The sequence below is a fragment of the Doryrhamphus excisus genome, chromosome 8 (genome assembly GCF_030265055.1).
Source record: "Doryrhamphus excisus isolate RoL2022-K1 chromosome 8, RoL_Dexc_1.0, whole genome shotgun sequence".
Lineage (NCBI taxonomy): Eukaryota > Metazoa > Chordata > Actinopteri > Syngnathiformes > Syngnathidae > Doryrhamphus > Doryrhamphus excisus.
The window spans coordinates 6376361-6397929 of NC_080473.1; the positions used below are offsets into that span (position 1 = coordinate 6376361).

At 43.5% G+C, this 21569-nt stretch overlaps 1 protein-coding gene across 5 annotated transcripts in view; it reads left to right on the forward strand.

Moving 5' to 3' along the window:
• grik4 (glutamate receptor, ionotropic, kainate 4) overlaps positions 1 to 19825 on the forward strand; it is a 272858-nt gene extending 253033 nt beyond the window's left edge. For 3 of the 5 annotated variants that reach the window (XM_058079390.1, XM_058079392.1, XM_058079393.1), the window contains 7 exons: positions 9518 to 9627; positions 11446 to 11619; positions 11818 to 11983; positions 14499 to 14724; positions 15334 to 15462; positions 15605 to 15723; positions 19087 to 19825. In XM_058079390.1, the coding sequence (XP_057935373.1) occupies positions 9518 to 9627; positions 11446 to 11619; positions 11818 to 11983; positions 14499 to 14724; positions 15334 to 15462; positions 15605 to 15723; positions 19087 to 19470 (1308 nt within the window). In that variant the 3' untranslated portion in view covers positions 19471 to 19825. The remainder of the gene's footprint in view (positions 1 to 9517; positions 9628 to 11445; positions 11620 to 11817; positions 11984 to 14498; positions 14725 to 15333; positions 15463 to 15604; positions 15724 to 19086) is intronic. The other 2 variants (XM_058079391.1, XM_058079394.1) reach the window with 2 other exon arrangements.
• Positions 19826 to 21569: the final 1744 nt, after the last annotated feature.

Genomic DNA, 21569 nt, shown 5'->3' on the forward strand with positions numbered 1-21569 from the left:
ATGCAGTTGGGGTTGACTGAGGATATTTCATAACAGATGGCAACTATGAGCAGAAGCATCTTGGTTCGACTCCGCATGCCACAGAGTGGTGCACGGGGTCTTATTGAAGTGGCAGGTGTACCTAATAATGTGGGTCGTGCGCTTGTTTATAAGAAATGTGCAAAAGGAAGGGATGGAGAGATGCAGGCGGAGGGGAAAAGACGAGTTCAGTTGTCACTGTGTAGCGTCCTTCAGTGAGTCAGTAGTCATGGAGGCAGTCTCCCGGGGGGGCAAACAATGTGGTGTTGCATACGAAGAGGCAGGATGACTGGGTGAAATCCTTGACTTGGATAACCTCACCAGCTTCCTTCAGAAGCCGAGAGACACAACAATGGCATCTCCGCAATCAATTTAGACAGACCGGAGCTGGGATGAGAGGCCAGCAATGGAAGAAAGAATGGCCTCTTCTGGCGGTGAAAAGTCCGCTATTAAGCAAAATGGACTTTTAATGACATTTTCACAGCAATATGTGTCCCGAGAGTCTGTTTACGAGCACCAAACATGAGAAAAATCAATCATCTCCCTCACTTGTTTGCTCCACTTTGGAGAAAAAAGGCTCGCTTTTGAAGTTGCATCTTTTCATGACGTGATGATGAAAACCTCCTTCCTCGCGGACATGACCTCCCTCCCTCCCGCCCCCACCACATCATGGAAGGCACCTGCATTAGACATTGGTCCAGTGGTCCAAGGTCCTATTTTCCTTTTATTCCGGAATTGGAGTAAGATGGGCGAGGAGCAGAACCCAGCTGCTTGAGGTCACTGCTTGACCTCACAGCTAGGAGACCAGGGCTCAATTCTACCCTCAGTCATCTCTGTGTGGAGTTTGCATGTTCTCCCCGTGCATGCGTGGGTTTAGAGAAGGGAGAACAATTTGTTGACAAAAGCGTCCCATTTTCCTCTCGCTCCACCCAGCAGACGTCCAGGTCTTGCCCTGCACGGACAGGTGGGGGTCTCCCTTTTGATCTTTCCTTTTGATCTGGTTCCTCGAGGCGGTGCGGCCCCCTCCATGTTGCTCCTCGTCTTCCTCCTGTGGATCGGGTGTGTTTTGGGTGCAAAGCTGTCCCCTTCTGACGTTTCTGCCGTTTCCACAAACGGAGATTTCTAACCGAGGCCAGCAGGCGGCTCCTTTAAAAGTAGTCATGTATATCTTACAGGTTTACCATATATTCTATATATATTCTACCAAGTGTAGTAGCTTGTATTTGACTCTACATATCCCAGTAACGTGCAAAGACAAACAATATCAGAAACACAGAGAGCACCAGCCAATCATGGAGTGGAACACACGTTCAATATTTCAATATTTGCCTGCGCGTTATTAATAAGCATGCCGACCTTTCAGTGACACTTAGTCCTCGATTACACTCACTCTCGGAATGATTAATGTCATCACATCTGATGAATAAAGTACTTGCACTTCTTTGACCTTGCAGAATATGCTTGGACTCGAAGTGTCTGACATCACAACAAAATGGGCGTAATTTTACCAGGGCGGCACGGTGGTCTAGGGGTTAGCGCACAGACCTCACAGCTAGGAGACCAGGGTTCAATCCCACCCTCGGGCATCTCTGTGTGGAGTTTGCATGTTCTCCCCGTGCATGCGTGGGTTTTCTCCGGGTACTCCGGTTTCCTCCCACATTCCAAAAACATGCTAGGTTAATTGGCGACTCCAAATTGTCCATAGGTATGAATGTGAGTGTGAATGGTTGTTTGTCTATATGTGCCCTGTGATTGGCTGGCGACCAGTCTAGGGTGTACCCCGTCTTACGCCCGAAGACAGCTGGGATAGGCTCCAGCACCCCCCGCGACCCTCGTGAGGAAAAGCGGTAGAAAATGAATGAATGAATGAATGTATTTTACCAATATTTTTTTTGTTTTAATCCACGTGCAACGGAGTCATCTTGTGTGCAAAGGGCTTTACGCTTTCAAAGAAATAAATACCATTAGTTTGTTACCAAACTCACATAGTATATTTATTAACTTGACAGGCAGCATTTGACGTAATATTTTCTACCAGTCATGTAATGAATTGTAATTGTAAAAGTAAATGATACTGCAATACATACATAGTACATATGTACATATTAATCCCACCTTTACCGCAGTTAATCGGCTCCAGGCCAACCCAAAGAATTTCCACAAAATAGGATTCTTGTTTTAGAAATGCAATATTTTTATAGATAACATTTTGTAGATATCACCTCGTACTTCAGTACGTGACAAAAATTTAAAAAAATATATTTTTTTTTACTTAAAATATATCAGGAAAGCAGGAAGTGAACAAATGTAACAGTTACTGATTGTAAAAGAACCAGATGGAGAGGTAGGATTAAATAAGCTTTGCTTCTTCCTACTCCTTTTGGACATGTGGAACTGTGAACTGATTATGGGATGCACTCAATTGTAATCTGATGCATGTTCAAATGAAATAAAACCATTACCATTACATTTTTGTGACTTCTAAATACAGTTTTTAACAATATTAGAGTCCTCTAGACATGAAATAACACCCCTATAGCCGCCTTCCTATTACCCAATATAGTAGACATAACAAAACATAATGTACATAATAAGACTAACATTACCGACACCTAGTGACCAGTGTAGAATGCTACATATCACATCTACGCAGGTAAATATTCTCGTTGTATTTATTCTCAGGGCATAAGAACCTGAGGCATGCCCTCAAATCCCGTGGTACCCCCAGCTTCTTTGTGAAAAAAAGCATCTTCTTCCAGAAAGAACAAAATCAAGGTGGATGAGGAAGAAAAGATGTCATCCTGTATGTCTCAGGCCGACCAGAAAAAGAGATTTAACAAAAACAAAATTCCTCAAACACAACATTTTAACGACAAATGAGGCTTTCATATCTGTTTTTTAATCATTTAACCACCATCAAAGCTAGCACGCAGACCTCACAGCTAGGAGACTTTAATTCCACCCTCGAGTTTGCATGTTCTCCCCGTGCAATGCGTGGGTTTTCTCCAGGTACTCCGGTTTCCTCCCACATTCCAAAAAAACATGCTAGGTTAATTAGCGACTCCAAATTGTCCATAGGTATGAGTGTGAGTGTGAATGGTTGTTTGTCTATATGTGCCCTGTGATTGGCTGGCCACCAGTCCAGGGTGTACCCCGCCTCTGTACCCCGAAGACAGCTGCGATAGGCTCCAGCACCCTCGTGAGGATAAGCGGTAGAAAATGAATGAATGGAAAATGAATGGCGATTGTTTGGGCAATTTTTCTATCAACAAAGATCATCCAGAGAAACCATGTAGTGTTTTATTATCCAAGCTTGGAGACACAATGGAGGAGAGGAGGAGCAGGAGGAGGAGAAGCAACCAACACCAACACCAACAGGCATATTAATCAGTACATGAGTGAGGATTCCAATTAAAGTTCCAGTTCATATTCACTGCAATATCTACAAGTTCTTATGAAACCATGAGCAACAATAATTTGATGAATGCAGGCCAGAGACGTGTTTATCTGCCACAGCTGGAAATTAGACGACAACTTTCAAGGTAAAGGAGCCCATTAGTGCTTTTTTTGTCTTGGCATGATGAAAGGAAATGTTGATGAAAGTAGAAAATGGAAATCGAGTTTGTGTGCTGCTGCAGCCTGGTGGATGTTCTTGAAAGCATTGCGTATTAAAGCAGAGTGGAGACCTGCAGCACAACGTTGTAAAACCTTTTTGGAAGGGGGGGGGGACTCTCATTTTGTCTGGATTTTGGCTCTTTTCTCCACCATCTGTCGACTTCTCTGCTGCTCCTCTTCATCTTTGTAATGGCACCTCGCTGGGACCATAAAAATGCAGGGAAGAGGGCCTCGCCGTTAAAACAGAACGCTGCTTCAGCATGCAGCAGTCTTGACCAGCAGAGAGGAGGCGTGTCAGCACGGACGCCGTTAGCAGCAACGCCTTTTCATCTTCTTCTTGGGCCGTGCCGGCCTCACATGCTGCTCCGGAGCGCTCCTGTCAATTGACCACCGCCTTCCCCCCCATGACAAATGCAGACACTTCATGCGCTTCTCCAGTGGATATCCGCAGCTGTGTGTCAGCACTTTGCGTCCCTACTCTTTGACTTCCCGCTCAAACCTGACATGAACGCAGCCCGCACCTCCTGGTGGCATCGCCAGCGAATAGCAGCGACAGGAATACTGCTGCATTCATGGACCTCGGATTATTCCATTGGTTTTGGCCCAGGAAAATACTCCAACCCCACTGAAACCAACCCAACAGTTGGGAATCACTGACATAGAGGATCTTTGACTAGTGGTTTTTGGAGCACAACAGTCCTGTCTTTGTTTGAAATAGGCCGCAATGCACTCCTGTCTGATAAAGGATCTTTGGCAAGCATTTTTGCAGTAGTTTAGTCCTTGAGAGGATCTTTGTTTGCAGACAAATCGCTCTTGTCACATAGAGGATCTTTGACTCGCATTTTTGCAGTAGGTCCTTAAAACAGCAGAAGACTCCTGTAACATAGAGGATCTTTGTTTGTAGTAAGCCCTTCAAAAGCACGAAGGTTCTTTGTTTGCAATAGGCCGTTGAAAACAGCAATGCACTCCTGTCTGATAGAGGATCTTTGGCAAGCATTTTTGCAGTAGGTCCTTAAAACAGCAGAGGACTCCTGTAACATAGATGATCTTTGTTTGAAGTAAGCCCTTAAGAAATGCAAAGCGCACCTGTCACATAGAGGATCTTTGACTTGCTTTTTGCAGTAGGTCCTCAAAACAGCAGAAAACTCCTGTAACACAGAGGATCTTTGTTTGTAGTAAGCCCTTCAAAAGCACGAAGGATCTTTGTTTGCAATAGGCCGTTGAAAACAGCAATGCACTACTGTCAGATAGAGGATCTTTGACAAAACTTTTTGCAGTAGTTTAGTGCTTGACATGATCTTTGTTTGCAGACAAATCACTCTTGTTACATAGAGGATCTTTGACTCGCATTTTTGCAGTAGGTCCTTAAAACAGCAGAAGACTCCTGTAACATAGAGGATCTTTGTTTGAAGTAAGCTCTTAAGAACTGCAAAGCGCTCCCATCACATAGAGGATCTTTGAGTTGCTTTTTTGCAGCAGGTTTATAAAACCAACAGGAAGCGCCTGTAATATAAATGATCTTTGACAAGCATTTTTGCAGTATATCCTCACAAACATCAGAACGCTCCTGTCGATTAAAGGATCTTTGGTTGCAATCGGCCATTGAAAACAGCAACGTAGTACCGTCACATAGAGGATCTTTGACTTGCTTTTTGCAGTAGGTCCTCAAAACAGCAGAACACTCCTGTAACATAGAGGATCTTTGTTTGAAGTAAGCCCTTCAAAACTGCAAAGGATCTTTGTTTGCAATAGGCTGTTGAAAACAGCAACGTAGTACCGTCACATAGAGGATCTTGGTTTTTGCAATAGGTCGGATTCGTTGTCAGGGTTTCGCTTTTGTCCCCAAACTCCAAATCATTTCAGTCATGTTCAACCCCAGTGTAGGTTTTGGTGGATTTGTCCCAGTGTGGAATCTCCTGGACCGGTTGTGGTCCAGCAAAGGATGACACGAGGGTGACTCCCCTTTTGTCATACCATTATTTTGAACCCCCATGGGCGTGGCTTATCTCACATACACTGTTTGATGCTCGAGGGACGGTCCACATTGCACTGACGTCACCGATTCACACGTTGAACTGGTCACCCGGTAGTCGCTGATACAGTCGCTGTAAATGCTGGTTATCATGCCGTAGTATGCTAGCCTCCAGCTTACCTTCCTTACTTTCCTGAGCATCAACACCTGGTGCAGAATGGAAAGATGTCCTCCCCCAGCTTGCCCCCCCCCCCCCCCCCCCCCCCACAGCTGCTTTACTGGATGCTGGCGGCGGTCAGAAATCATTATAATAAGTCAATGAAAATGATTAAATATAGCTATATATCTTTGCATAGTTTCCAATGTAATAATATTTAATCTGCTGTAAAGCCAGGATATGTAAATCATGTGTAATTTCAAGTTATAAAAATAGTATATAAGGTATGTAATATGTCTTCTTCCTCCTCTTTGGGCTTTTCCCTTCAGGGGTCGCCACCATAAACCCATCTCCTCCATCCATCTGTCTCTCTCATGTCCTCCTTCACTTCATCTATAAAGCTCCTCTTTGGTCCTCCTCTACGCCTCCTAGCTAGCAGCATTCTTCTACTGATATATTCACAAGCTCTCCTCTGTACTGTATATAATATGTCATATGTCAGCAATGTACCACTGTCTCGTAGAGGATCTTGGACTAGCATTTTTGCAGCAGGTGATTAAAACAGTAAAATGCTCCTGTCATGTAAAGGATCTTTGACTTGCTTTGTTTTTGGTAATAAGTCCTTAAAAGCAGGATTTTAGCCGTTGGTCCTGTCATATAAAGGATCTTTGAAAGCGTGAATAGAAAATAAAAAGTCATTCCTTTCCTGATCTTCCTCGGCAGCGGCAGGCTAACATGCTAGTAATTACAGTAGAGTGAAAGTTCATCTCTGAAGTGATCACAACAAATCCTCAACAAAATGATTTTGCCCTCTCGCTGATTAAATTTCAATTTCACGAGTCCGGGCAACATATTAGCGCAGCGTTTTTGTATTCCTGACATCCCTTCAACATCGGCTGTTTAGCATGGAAGTCATTTGCTGCCTGTTGACTCCCGAAACAGAAGAGCGATGTCACCCTCCTCCGTGATGCATCCTCATGAACACAACAGTTGGCCCGTGTGATGGCCTCCACTCTAACTGTCCCGCTGACCCTCTTTGATGGTCACTAAACAGATGGTGCGTCACATTCCTCCCTAAATGTTCGTCAGTCGTCCCCTACGACACACGGACGTAAATAAGTGCTTCGCTGGTAATTGGTTCCATTTGGACAACAATGGCTGTTGCTGATAGATAATGAAACATAATGAAGGCATCTAGACCCGCCTGAACTCCATCTCTGCTACCATTGGCCGATCCATGACATCATACATAACAGCCAATAGAGCATTTTATACAGTACAGTATAGCACATCATCATGGTCCCGTATGGTAATCCATGGATGATGTCAGTGGCGTCACTTGGCCTATTTTTGGGGGGCTTCAGTCCCCCTGAAATGTTCTTAAGCCCCCCTAATTAATTAGATATTTTTTATAGATTTTTTTTTACAAAGAAAATCTCTGACAAATTTTATATAACAGGGCAAGAATAAGAGTTAAAATAAATATTTACTAGTAGTAGGAGTAGTAATAATCAGAAAAAGAATCATTCATTCATTCATTTTCTACCGCTTTTCCTCACAAGGGTCGCTGGAGCCTATCCCAGCTGTCTTTGGGCGAGAGGCGGGGTACACCCTGGACTGGTCACCAGCCAATCACAGGGCACATATAGACAAACAACCATTCACACACATTCACAATTTGGAGTGGCTAATTAACCTAGCATGTTTTTAGAATGTGGGAGGAAACCGGAGTACCCGGAGAAAACCCACGCATGCACGGGGAGAACATGCAAACTCCACACAGAGATGGCCGAGGGTGGAATTGAACCCTAGTCTCCTAGCTGTGAGGTCTGCGCGCTAACCACTCGTCCGCCGTGCCGCCCCCAAAAAGAATCATGATGATAGTAATAATATAAGGCTAATTAATAATATAATAATGATTATTATATAATATAATAATATATATATTATATATAATACGTATATATATATCCCGGTTCTTGTTCGTTATTTGTTTTTTGGATTTCCTAATGTCTACTACATTCATTCACATCCTGTGCATCTCCAGGGGGCTAAGCCCCCCCGTCCTCAGAACCTAGTGACGCCCCTGGATGATGTTAATGCTAATGCTAATTGTTTTCTTCAACGTTAGAAGATACAAAACAGACACTTCTTCTCCCAAGATAAGGAACAATAAACCGGTGGAACCCCCAAGCAACAACCAAAGGATACCTCCGGCTGGCCAAGGTCGGCCCATCACCCGGTTGACCTCGCAGCGGGACACTGGAAGAAATATATGAGGACTGGGAGCAGAAAACATTACTAAAATATTCCTTTTGCCCTAACAGGCCACATATTGGAAAATGGAAAGGATGCAAGAACCACTTTGCACCACATTTTAGAAAGCATATGCTAAGAAGTTATATATATTTCCGGAAAAATGAATCTCACCTTCGTGATCGGGCTAGAAAAAGTCAATTATTAGTTTGAACTCCACTCACCGCCTTTGCCCCCCATTTTTGCTGTTGTTTTTTATTTTCCATATATTTCTACTTTGTATTGAGGTAATCCTTGTCATATTTCTGTTATATATATTATATATATATAATATTATGACCTGATTCCCATATTTTTATGTCATTATTCATGTTATAGCATTTCCCCAATAATTAATTTTCCAATAATTATGGCTATATTTTGCTTTGTTTGTTTCTCCAACTTTAATATTCCCACCATTAGTGACAAAAATGACATTATTTTCCCCTCTTATTACAAATATATATATAATATATAACATATTTTATATGTGCCCTGTGATTGGCTCGCCTCTCGCCCGAAGACAGCTGGGATAGGCTCCAGCGCCCCTCCGCGACCCTCGTGAGGATAAGCGGTAGAAAATGAATCAATGAATGAGCTACAAAATGTTAATTATAAATAATATAAAATGTTATAAAATAATAAAATATAATAAATAATAATATAAAATAAATAAATTTATTTTTATTTATGGCATTTTTTTCCGTTTTTTGTAATTTTATTTTGTGAAAGCAAACTCTTCTACTGCTGCAACTGCTAAATTGTCTATATGTGCCCTGTGATTGGCTGGCCACCAGTCCAGGGTGTACCCCGCCTCTCGCCCGAAGACAGCTGGGATAGGCTCCAGCACCCCTCCACGACCCTCGTGAGGAAAAGCGGTAGAAAATTAATGAATTAATGAATATTTTATATAATATATATATATTACCTATATTTCTTTCTCGTTATTTTTTTACTTTTATTCTTGTAAAATTACAAGCTCCTGGTAATTATGATTTTTTTTTCTACTTGTGAGAGCGAGCAGCATTATTATGTGGGAAAAGATATCGTTTCCAAGATGAGAGTTGGTATATTAGTGCATCAGAAGGCATGGTCATGAACAGGCTATTTAATGAAGTGGTTATAATAGATGCTCTGCCTTCATTTTGAGAGTGTGTATTTTAGCGCTTGACACAAATCATGTTAATTCCGTTTTTTACTGCATGCATCCTGGGAATAAACGCTTTATAATTATCCATGTTGTATCAATATTCAGCACCACTCCACTGTGTTTACAATCCATGTGAGACCCTCTGTTTACGACTGCTGGTGGGAATGCTAACGTGCGAGCAAGAGGCCCTTTAATTGTATCAGCTTATCGCGTCCAACCACCGTTCTTTACCGCCACACTCTATTTGGCCCCCGTGCATCGGATAGTTATTTTACCCACGGACCTAAACTCTGTCTTGTGTGCTTTCCAGGGTCGTCGACCAGGTTACTTTTCCTTCCTTGACCCCTTCTCCCCGGGTGTGTGGCTCTTCATGCTGCTGGCCTACCTGGCTGTGAGCTGCGTTCTCTTCCTGGTGGCCAGGTACATTAATGCACTTTTGAGAGAAAAGGTCAGAGAGCAGCAGCGTGTTTGTATGCTTGCGTCTATGGGGGTGGAGACGGATGTTTTTAATCCTCTTCACTCTCTGCAGGTGATCATGTCCACCACAGAGAAAGAGACGCTGTCCGCCTGGGCTGGCTTTTTAGCTTAACACTGACACCTGCTGGTCACATAGGGAACTGACAGAACTGTTGCTTAACATGTTTCTTCCTTCATATAACATAGTATCTACTATGTTATAATATACATATATATAGAGAGAGAGACAGAGAGAGAGAGAGAGAGAGAGAGTGTGTGTACACTGGCAAAAGATTAAAGGCATAGAAAGATTATTGTGTTTACGTAATGTCACAAGTCATCCTACATCTTACCAAAGTTTGAAAGTAAATATCATAAATACATAACAGTTTTATAGTCAAAACAAAGCGCTTTTGACCAGATGTAATCCTCAGTCAACAAAAATACCAGTGAATAAATATACTTTTCTTTCCAAAAAGGAGCTATTATACAATTATGTTATCTATTTTTTATTATAAATCAGGGGTCTCAAACTCAATTTACCTGGGGGCCACTGGAGCTAGGGTCTGGGCAAGGCTGGGCTGCATCGCCCCCCCCCCCCCCCCCCATAAATGCATTTATTAAAAACAGAAAAATATACAAACTTTTTCAGTGCTTTGGTTCCGATTTTCTACAATAAAAGTTCTGATAAAACATTCCACTGTTGTCAAATATCTTCATTTTTATTTTTCTGCACAAAATAAGATGAAAAATAAATAAACAACTCAAGAATAAAGAAAATCAATCAATCAGTAATAAATAAATATAATAATAATAATAATAACGGCAAATAATAAAAACTTAAGAAACCACATATAGTTGGTGGGTAGACAAATTATTTTTTTCAGATTAAAATTAACAAAGCATTATTAGAGCCCTGTAGACATGACAAAACACGACTATAGTCACATTTATACTCTTTTTATTTACAACGTATTGCGCAACTGCAGGGTCTTGAGACACATGCTAACTCACAAACTAGAGAGCTAGCAAACCTAAATGGTAGCCTTCAGGTTATTTCCTTTAAACTTAAATAGCCAAAAACTTACCACTTCCACACGGATAGGGAGGATAACTATTAACAGTTATTTAACCTTTAACATGAACATTAATCAAACGTAATAATTTTTTCTGGGTACATGATACTATACAGCATCCATATCAAACTTGCGCGGGCCGCACTAACATTAAACTTTCATATCAAACTAGTGTCCTGCGGGCCACATTTGGCCCGCGGGCTGCGTGTTTGAGACCCCTGTTATGAATAGACATGTTATTGTAAACAGGAGGTGTGGCCTCCGTGGACCTGCAAAGGACTCTTGCTCAACACGGACCTCAGTGAAGACTTCTTTCCAAAAGGGTGCGATAATAGACATTTCCTTTCTTGAAGAGGAAGTGCAGCCCCATCACACCTGCAAATAACTCACAGATAATACTTTGTTTATGTTGATGGAACCACTAAAATTCAACAAAAATAGCACTGCATTAATCTGTATTTCCTTCCAAAAAGGTGTAATAATAGACATTTTATCGTAAACAGGATTCAGTCGCCCTGCCAATGTTTCTATTGGAAAAGAAAGTTCCTGCATAACTTTGGCATGGCCCTTTTTCCACTTTTACTGTTTGAAGCAGGCAACACAACACATGGGAATGAGAAGTTGCTAGACACTCTCGCTCCGGAACGCCAAACTTGATCTAATTTTCCTTCCAGGAATCAATCTATGTGTTTCGTTTGTTCGCCAGATTGACGCCTTACGAGTGGTACAACCCCCACCCCTGCCTAAAGGGCCGCTGCAACCTCCTCATCAACCAGTACTCCCTCGGCAACAGCTTGTGGTTTCCCGTCGGAGGCTTCATGCAGCAAGGGTCCACCATCGCCCCCAGGGCTCTGTCCACGCGCTGCGTCAGCGGAGTGTGGTCAGTGACGCATCAGATCATCTTCATTATCTCCACTTGTCCACCATGGATGCCATTTAAGATGTATAGCAAAGCCTGTTTTTACAAAAAAAAAGTGGTGGCAGCACTGCAGACACGGGGCGGGCTCATCTGGCGAGGGGCAGGTCCTCCTGCCGGCTCCCAAGAGAGAATAAATAAGTTGTCGTCTGTCCTCCACAGGTGGGCCTTCACCTTGATCATTGTCTCCTCCTACACCGCCAACCTGGCCGCCTTCCTGACAGTCCAGAGGATGGAGGTGCCCATCGAGTCGGTGGACGACCTGGCCGATCAGACGGCCATAGAGTACGGCACCATGCACGGGGGCTCCACCATGACCTTCTTCCAGGTCAGGAGTCAGCCACATTGTTGCGTTTCATAGATTATTTACGTGGTTGAGACACACACGCCAGTTTGGGGCGGTTTGAGGTACTTGTTACTTTCTAAAAAAAAGATCATTAGTAACATGATTAGTCCTTCATGAATGTCATTAATTTTCATTTTTTAACTCATATTGATACTTGCATTATATATTTCTTAGCTACCTTTTGGGTGTTAAGTTGCTGTGTGATGAGTTTAGTGTTCTTTGTAAGATGACCCCATGAGTCAGACTGGTATATTGAGTAATGACCTCCTGAAATTTCCAATGGGTTGGTACGCTCGTTTTGAATTTTTTAATAGCTTGTGATTGGCTACTGTCAGATGAAGAGCTGTCTGGTCCTCACAGACTCGTACATGCCTCAATGTGCCATTTTATGATGTGGATGTGTGTGGCTTGTAGTCTTATACACTGCTGTTTCTCAATCATTTGTCAATCCACACAGCTTTCATATCATTATAGAGTAGTTGCACATTACTTACAGACACATAGACTCCAAAGGGGGATGAGTTTTACAAAGCAGTTTTAGAAAAAGTGTCTGGTATCATTTGAATTGTGTGCCTAATTTCTTCACAAGAAGTAACATGAAATGTTACGGGAAAAATAATCATTGTTTTCCCGGTCAAGGTCAAAGGTGATGTTATATCCTTGCTCGCTAACCACAGCTGTTATGTTTCCTGCCTCTTTTACCACAAGCACTCAATAACGGCCCCTCAGGGTTTTTAGTCAAGCACCCACCCTAACCTTGCAGAGAAAAAAAAACTGTAAGAAACGCCATACATTAGTCTAGTGGTGGCTGCTTTTATTGTCCAATCCACGGTTAATGATGCCAGTGAAAGAAAAGCGAAGTTCGAATGTTAAGTGAAGAATGTTTTGGGTTCAAAGTGACAAAATGTGCACTGCAGCTATTTTCCGCTCAAAGAAATCATTTGATGCCAAGTCGGTGTTTGAATCAACAAAGCTCATTTTCAAAAAATCAATAGAACCGTCAGCTCCAGGACGCCGGCCCACCACCAATTTGTTCCAATGTTCCCCTAGGAAATGATGGCTACAGAAAATATCCATACCAAGGTCAAACGGTCACCACCACAATACCTTTGTTAACTGGACAGGCAGTGCATTATGGAACATCTCAATCAATATATTTAACATTAATAGTCATTCAAGTGTAAAGATGACATGTGTTTGGGTGTATGGGGATGGAAAGACACTAAAAGCACACCATGCATGTCACTTTCAGTGATGGGAATAACAGCGTTTAAAAGTTGTTTTCAGTAACGGGTAATCTAACTAATTACCTTTACTGTCAGCATAACGCCGTTACCATTTTCGACACCCGTTACTGCACGTTACTGAAACAGCCGACTTCATAACTAATCTGCAGCGCAGTGAGAGTGTTATAGAGTGACGGGGGGGGGGGGGGGGGGGGGGTAGCCACATAAGCAATGAGGATTGGCTCAGGTTTTAGTCAAATTGCGTTTTCAGCCAATCAGAGAACTTGAGTGGGCGGGTGTTTAGAGCACATAAGTAACGAGGATTGGTTAAGGTTTAGTAAGATTGCGTTTTCAGCCAATCAGAGAACTTGAGTGGGCGGGTGTTTAAAGCACATAAGCAACGAGGATTGGCTAAGGTTTAGTAAGATTGCGTCCTCAGCCAATCAGAGAACTTGGGTGGGCGGGTGTTAAGAGCAACTCCAAATTTCGTTTGCCAAATGAAGTACAGACACTACTTTAACCTCGTTGATGTCAAAGGTAAAATGTACATTATGTCCTCGAAAAAAACGTTGTCTCTGTAATAGCACCTGTCTTTGCTGGGGGGAGGGGAGGGGCAATATTCCTATATTATTACCTATAGACACCTTTGCACTCCAATTAATCATTACACAACTCTTATGCAGCAGGGACTCGAGACAGTCGCTGGCTAGTGAGCTAACCAGTTAGCCTCAAACCACATTACGCTCAAATTTCATTTTCAAAAATATAATAATTGATAAATCATGCAAAAATAAGAAGATGCATTCAAAGACGCCATTAGTCATATGTAGTATTATACATTGGTCACTAGGTGTCAATAATGTTACTGTAAACAATAATGTTACTGTCAACTAAAAATCTACAGTTGCAGGCATAACCCACTCCAGACTAAAACTCAACTTTCCCCCAGGGAACACGTTACTATGTCTACCCTATTGGGTAGTACTATAGGAGTGTTAGTTCATGTCCAATAGGCTCTAATAATGTTAAAAACCGGTATTTAGAAGGTTGTAAACAGGTTTTGTAACTATGGAGATGTTCCATTTATAAATAAAGAATAAGCTTTCGCTGGAAATTCATTGATCACAACAACAGCCGGGTAGATCAACTAACATTTTAAAGCGCACGCAGAGGCAGATAACGCATTATGGTATGCATCTTCACCGTGAAATGTCAGGTTCTTGTGTAGCAAAATCTTGATGTGTCTGCTGATGCTGTAACGTTCTCGGCAGAACTCTCGCTACCAGACGTACCAGCGAATGTGGAACTTCATGCACTCCAAGCAGCCCAGCGTGTTCGTGAAGAGCACAGAGGAGGGGATCGCACGCGTCCTCAATTCCAACTACGCCTACCTGCTGGAGAGCACCATGAACGAGTACTACCGCCAGAGGAACTGTAACTTGACGCAGATCGGCGGGCTGCTCGACACCAAGGGCTACGGCATCGGCATGCCGCTGGGTGAGTTGACAAAGGATGGCGAAGGGAAAAGTAGGAAAGTTGCAAAGTAACACCTGAGCAAAGGCAAACGACTACCGGCCGTCATGGGAGAGGAGAGATGATGCAAAGACGGTTTTGAATACAGCGTCTGATGGGAGAAGCCGAGATAAGAAAATAGGAAATTTGGTTCCTGTTCAACGGCTACTGGGAGACTTGAATGTCTGCTTCTACTTTGATCACATGATGAGCGAAACTGTCGACGGACGGGGAGGGTGGGGACACACCTTGAAAGTAAACAGAAATCATTTCAATTTCGCTTTTTGACTGTGATGTTCTACCCAGTGGATGACTTCACTTCCCTTCAGGGAAGCAGTATTTGAGGAACATTTCACTTCCTTTTACGAGCACCCCCCCAAAAAAAGTTTGGTGTTCTTTGCTCTGTGCTTGACAGGGTGATTGACAGCTGGGATAGGCTCCAGCTCATGTTCACAAATTTAAGCCTGCCTCCCGGTGTGTCCTCCGCACTCCTGACACTGTGCTGGAACGCTGGAACGCAAAACACCATCTGCTTCAAAGTGTGTGGTTCCTTCTTCTTCTCTGTTACATTCTGGAACACGTCCTTCTGTGCAGGCTCGGTCTACCGGGACGAGTTTGACCTGGCCATTCTCAAACTGCAGGAGGACAATCGCTTGGAAATCCTGAAAAGGAAGTGGTGGGATGGCGGCAAGTGTCCAAAGGAAGAGGATCACCGGGCCAAAGGTTAGTCTTCTAGCTCATCTTCTCACTCCTCTTAAGTCTTATGCTCAATCCCACTTCCTGTCCCCACTTCCTACCCATTGTGAGTTATGTCTGACTTCTTATCGACTGTATGTTTGATGCCGCTTCCTGCCCCTCCCCACAGGTCTGGGCATGGAGAACATCGGCGGCATCTTTGTAGTCCTGGTGTGCGGCCTACTGGTGGCCATTTTCATGGCGGTGCTGGAGTTTGTGTGGATGCTGAGACACACGCCCGGAAGTGAGGTGAGAGAGGGCTATCTAACATGCATCTGCTTTGTCTCCCTCTCCCCCCACTGGCGCCTTCACGCCCTACGTGGGGCCGCCAGACTCCTGCCCCCCTCCACACACACACACTGAGCAGGTCTGACGTGTAGGCGTTTTTTTTTTGGAGAGAAAATTAGCACAAAAACCAAAGATTTAAAGACCCGGTTGGTACTCTGTGCATAGAGTACATGCACTCGTTTCTATTGGAGTCTAATGTCCTAAGCGCATAGAGTATGTCCTACTGAATGCGCTCTCATCTCTTTGGTGAAATTATGGTGCTGGCATTTTTGTAGCAAGACCTGTGTGATTGTACTACCTTAACCTTTAATCCAAGCTAACGTCGTCTGTCTTCAAACTAACTCAGCAGTTATAACTCACAAGTTATACGGAGAAGTTCTTTTTCAGAGGATTGGGTCCCCGCTGTGATGAAAACAAATGTAGCCTCATATTATTGCCGCTAGGCAGCAGCTAGCTGGGCCTTCCGATGTTGATGCCCGTTTCTTACGTTTATAAGAAAAGATGAGATGTGTACGTGGTGTGTTTGACTTGTGATGCTTTTAAAATGATGCTGGATAACTGTTATGGGCTTTTTTGGAGCTGGACCACACTGTGACTTTTCATTCAATAAACGTGCAGTATGTGAAAGTCAGCTTGGGAGTCCTTCTTTTTCAACACTGCAGCTTCACTGTGTGCGCTTGGTATGTACCGTGTATACTATATATACATACTCAAGCCATACATATGTATGTACATATACTACTGCTCAAAAGTTTGGGATCACTTGCAAATGTCTTTGTTCATTCATTCATTTTCTACCGCTTTTCCTCACGAGGTTTGCGGGGGGGCTGGAGCCTATCCCAGCTGTCTTCGGGAGAGAGGCGGGGTACACTCTGGACTGGTCGCCAGCCAATCACAGGGCACATATAGACAAACAACCATTCACACTCACATTCATACCTATGGACAATTTGGAGTCGCCAATTAACCTAGCATGTTTTTGGAAAACATGAAAACCCACGCATGCACAGCGAGAACATGCGAACTCCACACAGAGATGGCCGAGGGTGGATTTGAACCCTGGTCTCCTAGTTGTGAGGTCTGCGTGCTAACCACTAGACCGCCGTGCCGCCCTCAAATTTCTTTGTTTTACATTAACATTTTCATGCATTTCACAAACATTTTTTTTCCATTTCACAAACATTTTTATTCATTTCACAAACAATTAAATGAATCAGATGCTTTTCAAAGAACATTTTTTGCATAGAGGCCTACTATCAACAAGCGATTACCATAGAAATCATATAAAAGTCATCTAAAAATCTAAACTAAAACTAAAATCTCTTACCATGCTGTTAACTACACCCTTCAGAGAGCAGCAGAAACTGGGTCTAACAAGGACAGAAAAACGACAACCTAAGATCTCCTGCTTTTAGTCAATTATTTGGACATACTGTGACAAATCACTGTGGGTGCTTTAGCTAACGAGGCAAGGAAAAACTAATTCGAAGAAAGAAACCTTGATGAAGAAACGTCAACCAGAACCGAGAATTTGTGTGATGCGCTCTGGTGACAGAGGCAAGGAATAAATCTTTCTCTGGGAGAAACCACAAACAGAACTGAGAGTCTGTGTGTGGACACTTTGGAGACAGAGGCAAGGAAAATGATCTGTAACGAAAAAAACTCAAAACAGTAGCTTGTGACCGCCATGACGTGAGTGCCGTGTTATGGCCGACTTTGCTCTCAGTCAAGCACACAGCTGAAGATCTCTGCTGGAGATCTTTAGGTAAACTAAAACTAAAATCTCATACCGTGCTGTTAACTACTCCCTTCAGAGAGCAGTACAAACTTGGTCTAACAAGGAAAGAGAAACAATGTACTACTGTGCAAGAGAGTGTGTAGTTTAAGACAAAGATGCCTCACAGCTGCACTAAATAGTAGCCATCAAACACCAGTGTCAGTATCAACAGTGAAGCGGCGACTTCAGGATGCTGGACTTCATAGCAGGACTGCCAAGAAAAAGCCATATCTCAGACTGGACAAAAACATTTCCAAGTGATCCCAAACTTTTGAGCAGTAGTGTACGTGCTTTGTGTCAAAAGATTATTAGATGGGGTGGCTGCCATCCTCTATTGTTATTATTGCACTTTTGATTTTGATTTTAATTGTTTTTACCAAAAAGAGGTCAAGGTGCCACGCACAAATTCAAGTGTACAGATGTCGTAGAATTCATTTAATGACAAAAAAAATGCTTGAATGATCGTGTTGCATCGAAACAATGAATTGAATGCCGTGCAAATGTTTTGTTAAAACTGTAGACAACAAATCAATTCAGCGAGAAGGAGCCTTTAGAGAGCCTCATCAAACCATGCAGCAGGCCCAACCTGGCCTTGACACTCGTGGTATGTTGTCCATACGGTATGGGGGGGTGTTTTCACTGTGTCTACATCATACCTACATGTCTGATGCAAGAAAGAGGCGGTTAAAATGGTGACTTATAGCGGTGACTTATAGCGCTGCCACCAGACAGGAGACAGATTGTTTCCGTGAAACAAACAGGCCAAGGTGCTGAAATCGATGACAAAGTGAAGCCTCGTTCTGCCTGCTTGGAGGCCTGAGATGAGGAAAACAGATGCGTATGCACATGGCATGCATGGCATTTATTGATTGTCCAGTTCATTTTCATTTATTGTGGGATTCATTTGTTTCATTTTTATCGGCCATGAAATGTTTTTTTACCGAACAGGAAAGGGTGTCGCATTTTGTGACAAATTCCGGAGAAAGTGTTCTGATGGCGCTATGTACAGGGGAATAACAGTGCTGCAGCTACCAATCCAGCAGAGGGCGGCATCTCACAAGGCTATTTACATGACGTTGAGTAGCCGCAATACTACAATACTACAAAAGCTATATTATTACAATACAGTGTGTAGTTAGGCCTGGAATTATATATGTGTAAAACGTATTTGATATAACTGAGAGGCATATTAGAGGGTTTGAAAAAACTACACAGAATAATATGAAAAAAATTGTTTTAATTATTTGTGGATTTTCCACATGGGGTGGGGGGCTTGGGTGGATGGTGAGGGGGTTAAGGTTTGGGTGAAGTACTCTGGAGTTTGGAGTTTTTGAGTTTTGAGTTGAGCCACTATTTGAGGAAGTACGGTAAAAAGTTTGGATGAACCAAGATGTGCTTCTTCCGACTTCCTTTCGAGCATGTTTGGTTTCAACCGATGGGGTTCTGTCATATAACCTGTAATGTGTGCCTCAGTGTGGGCTCTCTCCCCCTCCCTCCCTCCCACCCAACCCCCCCCACCCCCCTTCTGCCCTTGTGTATGCTTGCAGCAGTCGGTATGCGAGGAGATGCTCCGCGAGCTCCACGGCATCGTCCTGTGTCACGACAGCCTGCAAGTGAGACGCCGGCGGAATCCGTCCGTCCTGCGGCCGCGCCCCCTGCCCCCCCAGGAGGAGCGCCGGGCGCGAGCAGCCGCCGTCAGCCTGGCCAACGGCAAGCTGTGCGCCGGTACGGGACTGCCGGAGCCCCTCTCCCACAGACTGGCTCAAGAGGCCGCCCTGGTGGCCAGAGGTTGCAGCCACATCCGCATTTGCCCCGAGTGCCGACGCTTCCAGGGACTCAAAATGCGACCCGGCGGGGGCCTGCCGTCCCCCACCCCCAGCGAGGAGAGCATAGAGTGGGACAAGACGACAAATAGCAGCGAACCTGAATGACACCCACTTTGCTGACACGCTTCTTACTGCTTTTTTGGGCCCACACTTGGGAGCCGAGGTACTGACTGGTCTTTTTTCTCCTGGGGCCCATTTTTTTTCCTTGCTCATAGGAAAAACTGATGAGTGTGTCTCATGCTGGCCTTCAGTGCTCTTTCAAACAGGACACGCAGAGGACAAACGACCGGGGGCCATTTGTACTATGCAGTCATTTATCATCGTGCTGTTTCTTTATTTCCCTCCCCACCTTTTTAAATTATTCCTGTCCTCTGTTGGATTATCAGCACTGAATATTGTTGTTATATTGTTCTTGGGAAAAGATGACATTAAAAAAGGAACTTTTTTTAATCTCACATGTATGTTGCCTCTGAAAGCATTCCTAAGAATCCCCCCCAATGGAAATCTTCAGATAAAATCATAATGCTCAATATCTAAATAAAAATTCCCTCTTGCACACAGAAATATGACAAAATTGAAGCATGCACAGCACCCAGCAAAGTGTAACCGTGCTCTTTCGCACAGCTATGCCCCCTCCCACTATCAAATGACTTGTCGGTGCCTTGTGCACAGAAAAAAAAGGCAAAGTAACAGACAATGTGATAAATATTCCCCTGTGCCTTTTACACAGCACACAGCAAAGAGGGATACTGCTGGAAGTGTGTGTGCTTTCACACAGCAAGATGACATTGATAACAATCCTAACATTGCACATACTCCCACACGCAGCTGCCATCCCGCCTTTGTTACGCTTCCGATACCTCAAATAGTGGAAATGACCTGGTTGATGCATCACTGATGCAGTTTATACAGAACATTCACATACGAAAAATAGCAGAAAATGTTCTGAGCTGTATTAGACTATCTGGCATTTGTTTGCTTGTGCCTTTTACACAGCATCGAGTAAAGTGTGATATTGATGGAACTCTGTGGAACCATCTTATAATAATTACACACAGGCACACACACAGCTGCCATCCTGCCTCTGTTACAGTTCTGATACTTCCTCCAATGGTGGAAAATTGCCAGGTCAACCTCTTCTCCTCCTGATTGTCACCATGCCGCCTTACACAAGCTGAAAACTGTAAAACTGTAATAGACCATCCAGAATGGCTTTGCTTGTGCCTTTTACACAGAAGGTCGCACAGAAGGTAGGGATTATATGCTTTTATTTGTTGCTGTCTTGCCTCTGTTACAGCTCTGATGGAAAGGTGGAAAGGTGCCGGGACGACTTCATTCCCCCCACAGCAACAGTGAGGAAAAAAGGCAGGAAATACTTTAAAAGTAGGAAGTGTGTACTTTCACCCAGAGACAGAGCACCCCCCAGCCCCCCCAATAAGTCCTGGCATGTAAAAGTCAACAATCGCTTTCAACACAACCATGGGGGAGAAGTGAGTATTGAACTCTATGTTCTAGTCCCGACGTTACGTGATACCCTTCCACACATCCACCGTGCCGCCTCTGTCACAGCTCTGATACGACCTCTGGTGGTGGAAAATTGCCGGCTTGACTCTGTTCCTTTGTTTCCTGACCTCCTTACGACCGCTTTGATGGCAAGGTAAACAATATTCCAGAATGGCTTGAGGCCAACAAGCGGCGTATGAATAAAACACAAAGAAAGACAAACAAACCGTAGATCCACACGCTAAAAGGAGAATGTTTGTATTTATATCAGCAGGTGACATGTGTTCTTTGAAATGTCAAGGCGGCTCACCTTACCTTGAACGTGATAGGTTACACAACGCCCGAGGACTACTTCACGTCGCGGCGGCCCAAGACACCGTGACATTTTCATGCATTTATATTTGCAAAACTTACAATACATTAGCGGGAAATCTCCTGCATCATTTCATCATCTTCGACCGCCACAATAAACATCAGCTTTACAGATGCCAGGCATGATCTCATGATGCAGTGCAGAGTCACACTGATGAATAGCATGACTTATTAAGGACATGTTGGACTATGATTATGTATGGTGCAACTTTTTTAGTCCATAATATTGGCTTACCCAATAATACCAACATAGCCATGTGACCCTCAGAAAGTGGATGGACGGATGATATACAGTATTCTGTACTAGTGGAACATTTCAGGACAGTGGT